General features: G+C 38.0%; 1 protein-coding gene across 2 annotated transcripts in view; it reads right to left on the reverse strand.

The window, feature by feature from the left end:
* The window catches only part of LOC122639508 (nuclear-pore anchor), a 113243-nt gene that overhangs the window by 38173 nt on the left and 57690 nt on the right, over positions 1-17380 (reverse strand). For both annotated transcript variants that reach the window (XM_043832373.1, XM_043832372.1), the window contains exons 26-28: positions 15607-15786; positions 15406-15453; positions 8598-8639 (exon numbers count right to left, since the gene is read on the reverse strand). In XM_043832373.1, the coding sequence (XP_043688308.1) occupies positions 8598-8639; positions 15406-15453; positions 15607-15786 (270 nt within the window). The remainder of the gene's footprint in view (positions 1-8597; positions 8640-15405; positions 15454-15606; positions 15787-17380) is intronic.

The following is a 17380-nucleotide window of genomic DNA, read 5'->3' on the forward strand; positions in this document are numbered from 1 at the left end:
ATCTGTATTTGTCATACTCAAATATACATTCAGCCACTCTCTTTCTTATCAATCAAATTTCCTTCATCCTTGAAATAAAAATGGAGAAGGTTCTCGGAGCAAGAAGCATAAAGGAGCACACCTAGCGTTTCAAAGATAGGGGGCGGAGAGGTGAGGAGGACAGAGATAGAGAGGGTACTATCGTACACTCCGTGGTCAGCTCAGAGAACTTTTCCCCGAACAAAATAGCTTTAGCACTGTTCCTATCACAAATATGGAAAAGCCCATATATTAGGCTAGCCCCCTCCTACAAGGTTATTGTTTAATAAATTTCTGGGACATAACCAACCTAATTAGTTGGTAATTATTAGTAATATGTTGTTATTGTTTTGGGTTCACTAACCAAGCACATGCATACACTTTTGTGTTATGGTGTTACAACCGTTTATCCTAAAAGCTTGAGCAGTCCAGTACGGGCCATAACAATGTATATCAACACACAACAACTCCCTGCACGTGAAGCCCACACAAACACAAATGGCTCTGCACGTAACACCATCATGTGGTGGCACCATCATGTGGCACCAAGGGTAGAAGGGGGTACAAGGCATAGGGGCACAACAACACAACATAAACCCCTCGCACATACCAGGGATCGAACACCCAACCTCCTGGCTCTGACACCATGTTATAACTGTTTATCCTAAAGGCATGAGCTGTCAAGTAAGGGCCACAACAATGTATGGCAACAGACAACAAGAAGTTGGAAGCCAAATGATTCAAGATGGCTATTGTACATTGGATGGGGCATACAACTTGTACATAACTTTTGCATCCAAACTCCTGACTATTGCTTATAAGGGCATCTATTAGTGTCTTCTTCAACCGTTGAGGAAGGAGAATGTAGTTCCCAATCCTCATTTACTCCCTGATTTAAATCCAAAACGAACAATCCCTATTTTCCAGTGAACAGTGGATGAGAATTGATGCTGCTGACTAATGGCATAAAATCGCACCCCAAAAGCATGCAGAATATAGAAAGAATGGTCAAGCATCAGCCTTTCATTTTCCTAGACAACAAGCTGTTGCAAAAATACCATTCCTGTTTACTTCCAGGGGTTAATCTAATCTGAGTCATTTCACAATAATCTCCATTTAATCAAGTTGATCAATCCCTACCCCTCACATTGGAATGGAAACCCATGTTCAACATCCTCGACAATGAATAATCAAAAAAAAATTTAAAACGCAAACATGAACATTGCCAAGAGAGCAAGAGAACCGAATCCCACATCCCTTCGATTCTATCAGAGGATCACCTACAGTTTCAATAAACAGTAATTTTCAACTGGGTGGGAAAAGTATAATATTCCTGCTAATCTGTTTGAAACTTGGAAACTTTTATTTTATGCATTGGCTAGCGCCGTTTATTCATAATGCAGATACACAAGATACAAATCATAGTTGTCAAAGTGTCGCCTAGGCATCCAGCCACTTTTTTGGGTCCAAGGTGACAGCACGGCTCGTTGACACTGCACGAGTTTACATTGATTTATGTTTATTGTTTTGTTTTTTTTTTTTTTTTTTTTTTTTTTTTTGAAGAATATCAACAACAAACTCAGCCTTATCCAAACTTAATGGGGTCGGCTACATGGATCCAACAAAACCAAAGTAGGGGAAACTGAGGTCTAAACTAAAAAGCGGGGAATGAAGAGATGGGGAAAGAGGGATGGGGAATGAGATGAGAAATGAAAAATGGAAAATGACATGAAAATATGGAAAATAAAAAGAAAAATGAAAGTAAGAGGAAAGAAGCCCAGCCCAGTTTTTTTGAAGGATATGCTGATATTTTTTTTTTTGGTGGATAAATAATATATTACCAAAATGAGGAAAAGAGAGAGGGGGGGAATATACAAAGGATATGCTGATATTATATCAATGCTTTGTTTATTAAATGTTGGTTTTCTCATATTAGGGCATTACTAGCATAATAATATCATATTGCATTGATATGGCTTCTATGTTGCAGATAAGCATAACTATAAAAAATTATCATTGCTATATTACATATAGTCATATTCTGCATGAGTCGCCTAGTCATTGTGACAACTATGACACAAATTGATACTTCAATTAGAAATTTTTCCAACTTCTCTAGCATTGTTTACCTATAGAAACACTACAATAGGACTGAAATGGTCAATTACAAAATGATATCTTAATTCTTGCCATAAATCCATAATATAAGTGAAGTTCATCAGACAGAATATTGAGGCTAGCTGATTCTAGGCTCCAGATTTCTATTTTTTAAACAATAGATATCGGAAAACAATCTCTATCATATTTCTTCATGAATATATGAACGACTCAATGATCATGAACCAGACTGGTAAGAGAATTGATTTAACTTTTGGGTTGCTTTCACCTGTTGAAAATTGAGGTTTGGATGTATTTAATGCAATCTAAACTTCCAGATTATGGATCTAAGAGGCTAGCAGGCCCAATGTAAAATCTGTGATCAGATCTAAGATGACGGTACTGCAACGTCAAGGAAGAAATCAGATCGATGGAAGGAGAGAGAAATGAGTTGAGATCGATCTTCATGGGAGGAAGAAGAGAAGAGAAGAAAAGAAATCAGGTTTAGAATACCAATTCCATATGCACTACTCAACACCAAAACTCTAAAAAAAAAAACTCATTCTTTAGTCAAATCATCCTTAATTGATGGTGAGTGTATTCCACATAAATACCTTCCAAAATTCCTAGATTGATTCATAACAGGACTCCTAATTACTCTAACACACTCAAAGTAAACAAACTCAAAACAAAACTCTACCTAAATATAAAGCACCCTAATCTAACCAAATACATAACTACTATCCCATCCCATGTACTAACCTTATCCCCATTATATGGGCTTATAAATTAGGCCCATTACAATACAACCGCCAAAAAAAATAGAAGGTCCAGCCTATGATATGACTATCCAAATATCAATTTCAGGACATTAGACTACCACCAACACCTTATGAGCCTCCCAAGCTTGTGCATAGGGCTCCATACTAGAGTAATGTCTAATGCAACTGCTTTGATTCCTCCTTCTCTCAAAAAAACAACTTGTCCTTGAGTTTTGTAGAACGGGAGAATCTTGAACACACAATCAACAACCATCCTTGACACTACAAAATCATCGATTAGTCAATGATTCTACGGTACAAAATCAACAATAAGGAATCTGCTGATATGGAAGAAAAAACTTGATGGGTTCAATCAAAATCATAATCAGTGTACATTCCTCCATAGGTGGGTTTTCGATGATAACTGAAGCCACTTCGTCAATGGTATGTCTCCTCGCTACTCCTCCAATTCCTCAGCGACAGATATCAAATTATCAAACGAAGATTCCATACGATCGGATGTGATCAGCAATTGGTTTTTAAATTCTTTATATTGTCGCCAAGTTCTTCAATATTTACTTCAACCGTTCGCAAGTTCTTTTGCATGAGTTGAAGTTATTGGTGGATACCAAACAAGAGGGTAGGATGGTGTTTACTGCCAGGTTTGGCTCTGATACAAATTAATACAGTATGAAATCAGATTATGGATTCAAATACAAGTAGGCCCAATGATAAAATCTGTGATCAGATCTGAGATAAAGAAAGCAACTGCATTGCTAAGGAAAGAAATCAGATCGATGAAAGGGGAGAGAAAAGGGATGAGATCAATCTAATTGCGAAAATAGAAGAGAGAGAGAACGTGTGGAAGAAGAAAGGAGAAAAGAGCACAAGAGAAGAGAAGAGAAAAAAATTAGGTTTGGGATACCAATCCCGTATGCATTGTTCAGCGGCACCAAAACTGTTAAAAAAACTTAAATTATTTACTCAAATCATCCGTAATTGTTGGGGATGTATTACTTACTTGTATAAAGTCCTTCTAAATTTCCTATATTGACTCATAAAAGGACTCCAATAAAGTAAATAAACTCAAAAATGAACTCTTAACTATTATCCAAATTTAAACCACAACTTAACTATCAATCTTTTGTACTAATTTTATCCCCACTTTATGAGCTTATAAATTAGGCACATTACAATGAAACCCAAAAAAATAAAAGAAAAAACCTAATATAACTACCTAAGGATCAATTTCAGCCCATTAGAAAGCTACCAGCACCTTCTGGGCCTCCATATGACATTAATGTCTAATGCAACTAAATCAATTCCCCCTCTGTTAAAAAAAACATGTCCTTGAGTTTTGTAGAGCGGAAGAATCTTGAACACACGTTCAACAACCATCCTTTACCCTACGAAATCATCGATCAATCCACCATCCAACGGTACAAAATCAACAAAAAGGAATCCATTGTTGAAGTCGCAATGTGAAAGCACAAACTTGACGGGTTCAATTAAAATCTCAATTATTGTATGCTTCTCCATAGGTGGTTCTTCAATGATGACTGAAGCCACTTGTTCTTCCATCATCGGTGGTGCGTCTTCTTGCTCTTCAACCCATTACTCAACGACGAAGATCAATTTACAGAATGAAGATCCCACATGATCAGGATGTGATCAGAATTAGGTTCTTAAACTCTTTACAATGTCATCGAGTTTCTTCGATATTTGCTTCAACCGTTCGCAAATTTTCTCACACGAGTTGAAGTTGTTGGCTGATAGCAAACAAGAGGGTATGATCCATGGTGCTTACTACCAAGGTTGGCTCTAATACCAATTAATGCAACCTTCAAATCTAGATTATGGATCCCAGATGCAAGTAGTCTCAATTATCCAAACTGCGATCAGATTTGAGATGGAGGAAGCAACTGCTATTAAGGGAAGAAATCATACGATGGAAGGGGAGGGAAAAGGGATGAGATCCATCATTTTGGGAGAAGAAAAGAGCAGAAGAGAAGAGAAGAAATCAGGTTTGGGATACCAATCCCGTATGCACTGCACAACAGCATCAGAACTCTTTTAAAAAAAAAATTCATTCTTCACTCAAATAATCATTAATTGATAGGATGTATTATATATATAAAGACCTTTCAAGATTCTTAGTTTGACTCATAAAAAGACTCCTAATCACTAACACAATCAATAAAGTAAATAAATTTAAAACAAAATCTAGTTAACTATTAAGTATCCTTATCTAATACAAACACTATACTTAACTATTAATCCCGAGTAGTAACTTTATCCCCACTTTAAGGGCATATAAATTATGCCCTTTACAATGAAACCCCAAAAAAATAGATGGCCCAACATATAACATAACCACCAAATGGCCAATTTCAGCCCATTGGACTGCCACCAGCACCATATGGGCCTCCCAAGCTTGTGCATAGGCCTCCATACGGGATTAATGTCTAATGCAACTGCATTATGCTTTCTTAGGGTTTATATTGTGATTTTGCAGTATTTTCTTAGGGTTTATATTGTAATTTTTCTTTTTCTGGAAGGTACTTTCAAAATTCTAAAGGACATTATTTTTAGAGTAAATTACACAGACCTCCCCTGTAACTATGCCTAATTCAAGGGACACCCCTGATACTTTAAAAACTACAGGCGACCCCAGAACGTTAGACTCTGTTAAGTTGAATAATGAAATGACCCTACTACCCTAATACCTAAAACACTTAAAAGTCCTGAAATGACCCTACTACCCTTACACATAAAGCACTTAAAACATCTAAAACCTTTCTTCTTCCTTGCTTTGACCTACGCACATATGATTTCACGGTTTGATTTCCTTCGTTTTCCCTCAACACTGAAACAGAAAACCCTCTCATAAGTGAAGAAAGAAAGCACCCAAATGCCGTACAACTTTGCTAACTCTAGATGGATAAAAGACGATGCAATCGCAGTGACACCAGAATTTGTAGAATTAGCACAAGATTCTGAAGAAGAAGAAGAATCAGAAGGATGAAAGAGATGAGAATTACGTTCCTCCCGTAAGAATGGAAAGGTTTTCACAGAACCATTCTTCAAATTCCGTTAAGGCACAACAGAAGTAAATGTCTCGACTCCTCAGGTTCCCCAAAACGCAACTAAAGTTGTCGATGTCGAAGCTTACAGACACAGAGAACAAGGAGAAGACAGCAATGGGTCTTCTCCTTCCTTCTTCTTCTTCCTCTTCCTTCTCCACCTCTCCACGTTTTCTCTTCTCTCACTTGAGTGAAAATGAGTGAAATGAGAGTGGAGATCTTCATCGTTGGCCAGGAGATTTGAAAGGGAAGGAATTGATGACGGGGAACTGCTGTATTGGTACAATGATGGTGCAATCCATCGCCCCACCTCCACCCCCAACCCCTGTTCTTCATCCCTTTCATCCCAATTCACCTTGGTTCCATGATTAGCAGCATAATCAATAGAGAAGGGTTGGGCTTCTTTGTACCCTTTTTCGTTTTCCCCTGCTACTCTGAAATCCAGATGGATTCAAAGATCCAAAGGTGATTTAATGGAACATAAGAAGGGTTTGGGAAGAAGAGATTGAAAAAAAAAATCAATTTAGGGTGTGAACACCCATGAACGAGAGAGGGTCGAAGCTCTTTCTCAGAGACTTCTCTCGTCTTCTAGCATGTGACTCCCTTCTCTTCCTATCCCTCTCTATCTCTAACCTTTAAACTGCAATTCAGCTCTTAAACAGTTCAACTATAGAGAATCTCGAAATTGAGAAGACATTAACATCAGAGTTGATTAGAAATTGAAGGGACACCCCTATTTTTGCAAATTGAGATCTTGAGTTTGGTATTTAGGGGTTTAGAGCTCTGTTGTGGTTTTGTAGAGGTGGAAAAAAACGGGAAAAAGAGAGAAGCTCGTGTGTTCTTTGTTGCAGCGTCCGAAAGCTTTCTCCAAATATGCTGGATTCGAAGTGTGGAACCAATTAGTGGAATCTGAAATCGAAGACTATTACCCATCTAATTTGGAGTTAGATTCTAGGGTTCAAGCTATTTCCCCTGTTTTTTCTAATTTGGAAAGGGGCTGGGGCAGGGTTGCAGGGAAGGAGAGAGATGGGTGGTCTCAGATGAAGCTGGAGATGGGAGCTGGACGGTGAAAGGAGTTCACTGCAACATGGCTGCATTTCTTCAGTTGGAGTTGCATTTCTTCCAGCCAAATCTGCAAAGACGCTGCCCACTATCGCTCCCAGGTCGATCCAGTTACAGAGGTTGAAGAAGAGACCAGAGTAGGTAATGAAACATCACTACTTGGGGCAAGTCATTTGAGAGGGCAAAAGGGTAATGTCACTTCTACGTAAGGGTAATTTAGTCATTATAAATTTATTTTCTATATGACGTCATCAGTTAACAGCAGCTCACTAACGAGCAGGGGCCGAGTGTAACCAAGTTTGTGCTAATAAGGGAGGTCTGTGGAGTTTTTGCAAAAACAGGGGTGTCCCTTGAATTAGGCATAGTTACGGGGGAGGTCCGTGTAATTTACTCTTATTTTTAATTAGGTATACTAAGTTGGGTTATTTTTTTCATTCATGCATAAGGGTATGTTGGAACCGCTTCCTCTAAAAGGCCGACCTTGTAGGAAAGAGAGGAAACAATACATATATCATACAGAAGCTCTAACACGGCGGACTATCCAAAGGGGGACACGGGTGGATAAATAATTCAACACCTGCCCGCTCCCAGGGAGACTCAACACCGTGACCCCTGCCTGCTCTGATACCATGTTGGAACCGTTTCCTCTAAAAGACCGACCTAGTAGGAAAGGGAGGAAACAATATGTTTATCATACAGGCGCTCTAACACGGCAGATTATCCAAAAGGAGACACGGGTGGATAAATAATTCAACTAGGTACTATACTTTTCCAATTTAGTTTGCTTTCTTGGGGTTAAGTAACTTCTCAATGAAGCTACTTTTACCTTCTCATAGAAGCTACCTCTTCCTTGTAGTTCAGTCTTAGAAATCCGAAACCTCTAGGTTGTCCTACAACACTTATCCACATCTTATCAACAAAAAAATACATTCATGATTCAGGGCAATAAAACATCCCAAAGGGTGAAATAAATGAATAAAGTTGTCCGGAAAAAAAAAGAAGAAAGCATACTGACAAAATTGGAAATAGAAAAGAAGTTTACCCCAAAAAATGGGGTACTAGAAACCGAGAGGAAAAAGTATATATGAAGGCATTGACAAATAACCCTTCTCACCCCAAATTTAAATCTCCCAAAGTATGTAGAATACATCTTCCAAACTGAGTTATTCTCTCAGTACGGAATTTGCAACAACATTTAGGAAAGATGATTAAACTAACAGTTACATTAATTTCAGTAATTATGAGTCTATGCACAATCATGTAAATGTAATGATAGAAAATCAGGAGCACAGCATCAAGCTTCATGTGAGGGGTTGCACAGTTCACAGGTATCAAGTCACAAGAGAAAACAACCAAAACAGTGTTGCATAATAGTGCCATGTCTCCTAAATCAAAGTATCAATAAAATTGGCAAAGGTAAAACAGAGTTTGCAACAAATTCAAATTCACGATGCTCCCAATACAAATTACAAATACTACTAAGTTCTGTAAGTTCTGCAATCCACACTTAAAATATCTGTACAAATGGAGCCATCCTGAATTAAAAATCCTGACATTCGTAATGAACAATCCAAACCTCGTTACTAGAAGCACCATATCCACCATCAACTTCAGCAACCTGCATAAGTAGGAGTAGAACAAAAATTGAAATAATTGAGCTGAAGAAATGACAACTGTGCACTTTAAATTGAACTATATTTAATGGATATCACTCCCCAACAAGCTTTCTTATCCAACAGAAAATTTAACCAGAATCCTTCCAGCACAACAGCTTAAATATCTTTCTATTTTGGGAGTGGAGAAGTAGGGTACAGTATGGAAATAGCGTTGTGAATGCTGAATGATATAACTCTTTAAGTTTCCCACAAATGAGACTCTTTCAATCAGCATTATGTAAATCTACTGCAGTTCATGCTCACTGCCATCTGACCAAAGTGCTACAAACATGAACACAGCACACAAAGTCTAATGTGCAACTAAATGCTATTGGAAATGGAAAATTAAATGTTGGAACGTCATTCGATGCCACAAATTTTGAGCCAAATCCTATTCAAATTTGAATATTTTTAATGAATAATGATAATTAATGACCAAATGATGGCTCGAAATAACTACCACAACAATTGTATAGTGTAGCAACAAGAAAGTATGAGACTATTGAGGCAAACTAAGTCTATCATCAGCATGGTTCGAAATTTCAGTCGAAAGTGACCAAAATTTCGGAAAATATTTTGGGCTCAAGAAGCCTCAAAACGAAATGGGTAAATTCTTCACTCTTCAGGCATACCATATTTTTTTGGCCATTTTGACAGACTTTCGACTCATTTCGGTAAGATTTCAATGAAATTTCGGCTCATTTCAGCACAATTTCGAGATTTTGCCGCTTTTAGCCTGAGAATTCCAGCGCTACTACAAAACCTTAATTTTATGGCAAAGTCCCTCATTTTGCTACTGAATCAAGACTTGGTGGTCAACTGTGAAGCATTCACTTCAACATTTGGGTGGATTCAAACCATCATTTGGCCAAATATCCTCATATTTCAAATTTTCCACCCATAAGGCTGTTGTGATGGACTTTGAGAGATTCTTCAGGGATAGGATCATGTACAAAATTTTGCGAAATTTCGCCGATATATCGGTAAATTTCGGTAATTTCAAGCCTACCAAGACGAAATGGCATGGCAAAATGAAAAAAGTTCATATTTCAGCGAAATTTCGGACCATTTCGGCGACAAATATCGCCGAAATATTACAATTCCCCCCACATGACTCATTAAAGGGCCCCTATAAAACCCATATTTCACCGCCAACGGTTGATATTTCGACCGAGAGCTGGGCAGAGGCTCTATTTGGATGTATTTTCTTGTTTTCCACTCTTCCAACTTGGATTCTAAGCATCTTCCACCTTGTTCTTCATCTTTTTCGACGGATCATCGCCAGAAACACAATGGAAACACCACCTACCAAGATTGTGAAAGATTTTTCACTGTTAAGGTAATTTTTCTTTCCTCTAAAACTATTTTTTTTGAAAATACTATGTTCAAGAGTTGTTGGATGGTGATGATATTTATATATGTTAGACACCGGAGGCTGATCTACAACCACACGGTGTCGAAATTTTTTTTACATATGTATTTTATATTTTTTTATTTTTTTATTTTAAAAATTGATTTTCCTACAACAAAAATAGGAAAAAATTAGGGGTAATATAAATAGGATGGGGATGAATTAAATATATGTTAGACACCAACGGCCCATCTACGGCTTCACGGTGTCGAAAATATTTTTCTGCCCATAAATAATTATTTTTATTTTCGAAAATTAAGAAAAATATTTAAAAATTCAAATAAAAATAAATAAGGAAAAATATTAGGTTTTGGTTTGAAAAATCATGAAAAAATATGAAAGTAATTTCTACATATTATTGAAGTGCATTAGATATATATTATGTTTAAACATTTCGGTTTTGTTGTGTTAGGTTAGTATTTATATGAAAATTATTTATAAAAAATTATTTTTAATTATGAGAAAAATAAAAAGGTTAAGGGAAAAATATTAAATAGCTATACAATTGTTTTATTACTCTCAAAGTCTCAATTGAAGTACTTCTACATTAAGTTTTTAATCATTTGTTTTACTTATATTGTAGTAAACAAGTATTTTTATGGCGGATCGTGAAAGACAACGTGCGAAAGGAAAGCAAAAGGTAGGGGAAAGTAGTCAACAGAGGGAGCAGAGGCCAGCCAAGCAGCCTAGGGGTGACATTGCATGGTTACATGGCACTACAATTGATTGGGATAAGAGAAAATCCCAATATAACTATTGTCACATCCAATTTTTGGGAGGTGGGTCCAGTAGACTTAAACAAAATCTGACTGGAGGATCTAAAGATGTTGTAGGTTGCCATATGGTTCCTACTCAAGTAGCTAGGGAAGTTGGTGACAGTTTGAAGGGAAAGAATAAGAGGAAGGCTGAAAAGCAGAGGGTAAGGGAATATCATGAGGAGGCAGTGAGGAGTTCAATGGGAGGAGGAGAAGGAGAATACCATGATGATGATGGTGATGATTCTGATGATGATGATGACAGTGATGACCCCATCTATGTGCCTGATGATATACAAACACCATAGGAGGCTAGGGACTTTCAACAGTATATTTCGAGGAGTAAAGTTAGTTTTCGAAAAGATCAGCAAAGACAGAGAGTAGGGGGTAGTGGAGGAGCAAGCACATCTGGAGGTTCTAGAGTTGGTGGGTTGTTGAATCCTTTTAAAAGATCATAAAGTATGAAGGCAGCTCCAACACCTCTATTGGTACCAGTACCACCATCACCATCAAATCCTAAACTACATAGAAAGAAGGGAAGCACTCAACCAAAAATCAAAGGAGCATGGAAGAATATGAAGGGGTTAGTGAAAGAGTCAATAGCTAAGTGGATGCTATACCATACCATCCTAGCAAACACCGCACAAAGCCCCCATTATGATACCATGATTGATACAATTGCAGAGGCTGGCCCAGGGTTCAAGGGGCCCACCCCATATGAGGTAAAGAATGTTTATTTACTTCAACAGAAGTCTGAGATTGATGAGTACATTGGTGAAATGAGGAGTATGTGGGAGACATGAGGTGACTATAATGGCAGATGGTTGGACTGGGCCTATAAGAAGTCCATCATCAATTTTATGGTCTATTGTGATGGGAGGATAGTTTTCCTCAAATCTGTGGATGCATCTAAAGACATAAAGGATGCAAAATACATTTATAGATTGTTGAAAGAAGTGGTTGAAAAAGATGTAGGAATAGAGAATGTTGTCCAGATTGTAACGGATAACGGAAGCAACTTCAAGAAGGCCGGTAAAAAAATGATGAATAACAGTAAGTACCGGCTCTTCTGGACTCCTTGTGCGGGCCATTGTATTGATCTAATGCTGAAGGATATGAGGAAGTTAAAGTTGGTGAAGACTGTGGTGGAAAGTGACAAATCACCAACTTTGTATACAACCACTCCTTTGCACTAAATCTAATAAGGGAAAAATGTGGGGGTGACTTGGTGAGGCCGGACATCACTAGATTCGCCACAAACTACATTGCCCAAAAATGCTTTGAAACAAAGAAGGTTGGGCTGAGATCTATGTTTGCTTCTCAGAAGTGGTTTGGATTGAAGGTTTCCAATACCGCAAGTGGGAGGGAAGCACAGGCAACCATGTCCTTTAAGGAATTCTGGACAAAGCTAGGCAAAGTGGTGAAGGTTTTGGAGCCAGTAGTTAAAGTTCTACATATAGTGGACTCCGTTCTCAAGGGCCCCACCATGCCAGTCCTATATGCTGTCATTGACTTGATGAAGGATAGTGTCTACAATGTGGCTCCTCGTAGTAGCAAGCACTTCTTGGATATTATCAATGCTCGTTAGGAGAATCAACTTATGCATCCATTGCGTAAGGCTGGTGAGTAATTTTGTTTATGTAACAAATTCATAACTTAGTTATATTACTAATTACCTATGCATTTGATAATATCTCATTTCTATATGTCAATTTTCAGCATACTAATTGAACCCCAAATATCAATATAATAATAGGCTTAGGTTGGATAATCAACTTATTGATATTGCGAAACATTTAGTAAAAAAGTTCGAGTCAGATGGTAGACTACAATCTATACGCAACAATGAGGTGAGTCTTATAATTCATTTGGAATATAATTATAAGTAGTAATTAGCTAATGAGTCTTTACTAATTTTCCACATGGGTATAGATGAAGGTTTTTAGGGATGCACTGGGGAGTTTTGGAACCGATGCTGTAGTACAAGGCAGAGCACACGGTGATGCAGGTACTCAATTTAATATCTTATTCTTTTAAATTACATATGTATTGAAAGTTGAAAGTTGTGAAAATTTTGACACGTCTTTTTTCTTTTGTAAACTTGTAATACGGCTGAATGGTGGGTGTTGTATGGGGAATCGGCTAAGATTTTAAGGAGAATAGCAATCAAAGTCCTTGCCCAAACATGTTCCGCATCTGGCTGTGAGAGGAACTAGAGTACGTTTTCGCTCATCCACTCCAAGAGGTGCAACAGATTGGGTTCCGAACGTCTATCTGACATGGTGTATGTGCACTACAACTTGAGGCCGAAACTACAACACATACACATGGGACATGAGGGACAAAAGGGCACTATTGACCTTGCCGACATCTTTCAGGTTGACTCAGATGATGAGGACCCTATTGTCGATTAGGTGAGGGATAGAGGTGAGCCGGTGTTGGATCAGGAGGGAGGTAGGCCAGACCCCGTGATAGCTTCTGAGATGGGTGCTGATATGGATGACTATATGGCTGACAAGTGTGAGATACACGCACGGGAAGCATTACCCATACCATTCCAGCCCACAGGTGGCAATGCTAATGAGGATGATTACTGGTCCAGGTCCTCAGGGGGTACTGGTAGGAATCAGACTCAGGCTCAGACTGGAACTGATGGAAGTGATGGTGATGGTGATGATAATGATGATGGCAGTGATGATGATGGTGATGGTGGTGGTGAAGCATTTGATGGAATGCAAGAGTGTTATGTGGTATGCGAGCAGACGGCGCCTGTAGAGCCAGTCCAATTCACCGTAGAAACATAATTTGATCATGCCACACAAGATACGGACCACGATGCACGTAAGGCCGCACTCGCACCCGCACCCTCACGTACCCCCTTATCATACACCAAGAAGCGTAGGGGTCAGCAAACACAGGCTGCTGCTTATATGGATATTGATGAGTTATCTAGCTCTGTTGGCGGATTGAGTATGGGTGATAGGGAGGGCGGATCGAGTGGGCATTGGCGTGCCCCATCTTTTGATGCACATACCACTCCATCGTCATCGGATTATAGTGCATCACAACCTCAAGGTGTATATGGATATGGATATGAGCAGTTCGTTGGGAACTATGACTCCCAGTCCCAGTACCAGCCCCAGGGACATACTGGATCATCTTTTGTGGACAACATCTTTTCATACCCTAGCTACCCAACTCACCAACCATACATGCTGTTAGCATCGACATCACATCATACTGGATCAATGGGTAGTCATAGTTCTTCCTCACAGTCACAGATTGGTCACCAATATCCTAGGATAGGTTACCTTCAGTATGTTGATGACTCCATTTACATGGCAATTGTGATTTGTGGATGACTACACTTGTTTCTTCTCCAAAACTATACCGTGGTCAACGTATGTCCTTCAGACAGAGAGCAATAGACGTCGACTCCAGTGGAGCATGAGTGGGGTTGATCTAGGAAGGCCTAGCAATTATTATTAGGATTTGTTTCATGACAATTGTGAGTCTTCTGACTTGTGAGTTGTGACTTGTGACTTGTGACTTGTGAACTTCTGACTTTGTATATTGACTATTGAGTATTGAACTACTGACTTTATGCACTTATGAATTTTTAAGTTTAAAGTTTAAACTAAAGGCTACATTTTGCTTTATTTTTTATTGATTACTTTGTTTCAATTTGTTATTATGTCTTTGAGTACTTATACAATGGGTATTTAACTATTTATACCTCAGGGTTCGACTGTATACTGTCAATCAAGGGTGCATACCCAAAACACCACTTTGAGTTCATTTTTTCGTAATATGAAGTTTTAAATGTGTTTATTTAGCTTAAATAAGAGTGTACATGAAGTATCAGGCCTTAATATGGCCAATAAACCCACCCAGATGAAGTGCCGAAATATGGCAGAAAATACCATATTTCAGCGAAATTTCGGTAAATTTCGAATATTTCGAATATCTCGACCAGCCCGAGATACCAATATATTGCAAGATCTTGAACTATGGATAGGATGACATCATCACTATATGTCATAGGGATCCAACGCCAAATTACCACTTAGGTGTTATTTTTTTCCAATCTAAAGCTTCAAACATATGTAAACAATTCTAAAATAATCAACACCTATTAATTGTCCATGACGACTTTTTGACATTGGAGTACTATTAAATGATTTTTCTTCACTTTTAATATGTATTTCAATTTGTTTTATTGAATATTGTGTTTTCTAGTACTAAATCATGTGTAAAATAGGATACCAAAACATATAGTGTACAGTACCAGCCTAGGGCTGAAGCCAAGCTACCATTTTGGGTGCATTTTTTTTTACTAATTAAAGGTTCAAATATGTCTACAGATGCTTGATTAGGGTTTCCACGAAGTTTCATGCCAAAATATAACCATTTGACCACCGAAGTGAACCAGATAAATACTGCAGTTTCGACCTGGGTAGAAACTCAGGTCGAAATCGAACTCTAAAACTATAATCATCAGGCAGTCATCACAAAACAGAAATAATACATCAAGAAGGTAGCAAAATGAAACAATTTACACACCTTATTTTTAGAAGATTTGATCTTCACCTCTAGATCAGAACATCGGGCCTGAAGAACAATAAGAGAGGGATAAGTATTGGACAAAGTTCATTTTCCTCCGTTGGGCGTGCTGAAGGTCATAATATTGATGTGGAAGCTGATTCCCATCGGAAAAAAGAAATCGTAACATAATGAAGAAATTTATTGCAAAAGAACACGGACCTCAGCAACTGCTGCCTTGGCCTCAGCTGTAGCAGCAGCCCGGAGCGCATCTGCTAGTTCCTTACTCATTACTTCCACTTGTTTCATAGCGTTTTTTAATGTATTTTCCCTATCAAAGGTAAGAGTACGAACATTATCACGCTCTTCTTGAAGCTCTTTCTTTGCTTCAGCCCATTCCCTCTACATAATTACATCAATTAGTAGATATTAGAGTACTTGCTACAAATTACAATAAAAACAATGAATTTCCATAAACAATCAACTGAAACAACGAATTTCCATAATCAAATCATACTTAATATATGATCTGACTGAATTCTACAGAGAGATGATACCAGACGGAACTTAGAAGACAAACTACGCCATATCTAACCATGCTAAAACAGTGAAACTAGTACAAAGGAGAGAGAATACAGATAAGATAACAAGAAGAAAAAAAAGGTGACCAAAAGGGAAGGCCAAAACACAGAGAGTGAATAACTAATACTCTTTTTGATTTTTTTTTTTTTTTTTAATTCTGTAGATAGAGTGGGGACAATACGTTAAGTAATTTCTATACATGTATTCCCGACATGAATATTAGCTAAAAGAGGGCCCACTGTGGGTTACACATTTCTACATAATTATTTGGTTAAAGGTCTTTTCTTCTTCACTTTTTGGATAAGAATAATGAGAACTTTCACTCCATATCTGAAAATATCAAAATTAAATATGATTACACATATATCAATTTGCTCCCAGACAGCATACAAATTGCCCAGCTATACAATAGCTCTACATCAATCACCAACCAAGCAAACCAGCTGGCTCCAAAACGTTTTTCCAACACGACTTAAGACCTGGTAAAAATAGCCACTCTAAAATAGACCGTTTTCAGGACAATGGCCAGGAGCCTTGGAGCCCAACTGCAAAGGGCCTAGGCCATTGGTAAAAGTCATGCATAAAACAGGGTTTAGGACACTTTAGGTTATGTTAGTTACTAATATCCCAACCAATTTATGTTGTCTAGTCTATTTAGTAGCAATATTAAGAATATAATAAATAGGAGACATCTAACATTCACAAACCAATCAATCAAAACAAACAATAAAAGATCAAGTGAAGTAGTTGTTTTTTCAATTACCATGATTTCAGGCCTTAGATATATTTAATTTTTCAAAAAAAAAAAAATTTGGGGTCAATTTTAACCCCTGAGTTTTATTGTTTTCTAATTTCAACCCACCTTAGATAAGCAGAAATAAGATGCACCATAAACACATCCAACTAAACATAAGACGTAATTTCTTTTAACCCTAAATGGCACCCGCGTAGGGCAAAACTTCTCCAAGGCGACTACAAGGCCTTGCAACCAAGGTGAATACCAAGTTGTAAAATATTAGCTGAGTGCAGGCATCGTGCATTCTGAAGGGCCCTGGGACCTACAACAGTCCTTGACAACTATGATAACAGATCACAGATGTTCGCACAAACTCTGATAAAAGATTTACTGTTGCCAGTCCATCATTTGTACAGAAGTAAACTCCAGAAGCCAGTGCCTAATAACCGGCCAACCCAACTTGTCTAAGTGACCCTTAACCTAGCACTAAAACAAGTTGATCAACACCTGATCCATTGTGTCTTTAAATCTGTTGACTTGTGAATGACCCATACTACAAAAGTGGTTGAATTGTTAACCTGTAGGGATGTAAATGGGTACCCGAAAATCCGTATCCATTTAGGGGTACCTATATCCGTTTAGGGGTATCCGAATTTTTGTTCAAATAATCCAGGAAAA

This window comes from Telopea speciosissima, chromosome 9 (genome assembly GCF_018873765.1).
Source record: "Telopea speciosissima isolate NSW1024214 ecotype Mountain lineage chromosome 9, Tspe_v1, whole genome shotgun sequence".
Classification (NCBI taxonomy): domain Eukaryota; kingdom Viridiplantae; phylum Streptophyta; class Magnoliopsida; order Proteales; family Proteaceae; genus Telopea; species Telopea speciosissima.